Genomic DNA, 1324 nt, shown 5'->3' on the forward strand with positions numbered 1-1324 from the left:
AAATGACATACTGAGAAAGTAAAAACCAAAACAGAACAAAACCTCAACTTTCTACCTTTTTGATTGGTGAATATATTTATTCCTCTTCCTGAGCCTTCACTTAGCATTAGTAAGCAAGACAAACCAACCAAGTAAAAGGTAATTAAAATAGAAGTACACATGACAGTGTTTTCAGGTAGCTCTGATGAAGTTCCTGTGCTTCTAACATACATTTCATTAATTTCACTAATTAATTTCATTTTTCATTTTTTCTTAAAGAGGACGATGTCAGCACAACTAATGCTACTTGCAGTAACTTAAAACCTTTTACCAATGGTTCTGTAGAAGTGACTCCATATACGAAAAGCAAATATAATAATAATAAATTCTTTGGAGAAACTGAAACATGTCACTTTAGAACACAACCATCAGGTAAGTCTCTTATTCACTAACTGTTATGAACAAGGCTGATATTAAAACACAGGGAATATGTACTTGCTTATTGTGCTTCATTTATATTATATCTGTTATTACTATTAGCCAAGAAACTGATTAACTTTAAAATAATTTTATTGACATTAATATCATTAGTTTATTTTTTAATTACTTAATCTATTTGTATTATGCATTTAGTATTAGTATTTGTTTATATATACCAGATTTAAAAAAATATTTCTGTATTCAATTGAAATTCTTGGTAAGATTTTAGAAAGTGTTGTGACCCAATCTAAAGAAAAGCTTCAAATTAAACAAAAAGAAAATGAAAAATGTTTGTTTTTTTCTTTGGGGCATGAAAGCTACAAGGATGTGCAGAACGTACCTTCTGTTTGTAGTTGCCTGTTTGCTCAAAGCAGACCTGCATTACCCAGGCTACATCAATACTGATGTCTGTACTGAGTTTCGGTTAGTTTGGACATACATGTACACAGTCGGCTTCTAAGACTCCACATTAGGTTAAAGCCAAATGTGTGCCAACCCTTGTGCTGTCAGAAAGCTCTGTGCACTTTTTGGGGCTATACTCCCCTGGTCCTGATTATTTGTTTGCCATATATATTCAACTGATAGAACTACAAGAAAAGCTAAACAGACCCCCAAACCCAAGAGATTCTGCAGATATTTTCCTGATGCAGACAAAGCATAATAGAGGTGCAATCCTTTCTATTTTGTTGGTTTTTTTTTTTTCCTTTTAATCTTCAGATGTAGACCCTCACACTGTTCTAATTCATTCTTTGAGAAAAAAGACCAAAACTACAAACCAAAGCCAAAACCCCTTGTGTTTATGTAACTTCTTCCAGTACTTTTTCAGCTCTAGTTCCACCACTTCCAGACTCAGCTAATATAGATA

At 32.9% G+C, this 1324-nt stretch overlaps 1 protein-coding gene across 11 annotated transcripts in view; it reads left to right on the forward strand.

Moving 5' to 3' along the window:
- Window positions 1-1324, forward strand: part of PTPRC (protein tyrosine phosphatase receptor type C) — a 66478-nt gene that overhangs the window by 44822 nt on the left and 20332 nt on the right. For all 11 annotated transcript variants that reach the window (XM_035891779.1, XM_035891784.1, XM_035891786.1 and 8 more), the window contains one exon: window positions 259-411. In XM_035891779.1, coding sequence (XP_035747672.1) covers window positions 259-411 — 153 coding nt within the window. The remainder of the gene's footprint in view (window positions 1-258; window positions 412-1324) is intronic.

Source organism: Egretta garzetta, unplaced genomic scaffold (assembly GCF_000687185.1).
Source record: "Egretta garzetta isolate BGI_Z169 unplaced genomic scaffold, ASM68718v1 scaffold163, whole genome shotgun sequence".
Classification (NCBI taxonomy): domain Eukaryota; kingdom Metazoa; phylum Chordata; class Aves; order Pelecaniformes; family Ardeidae; genus Egretta; species Egretta garzetta.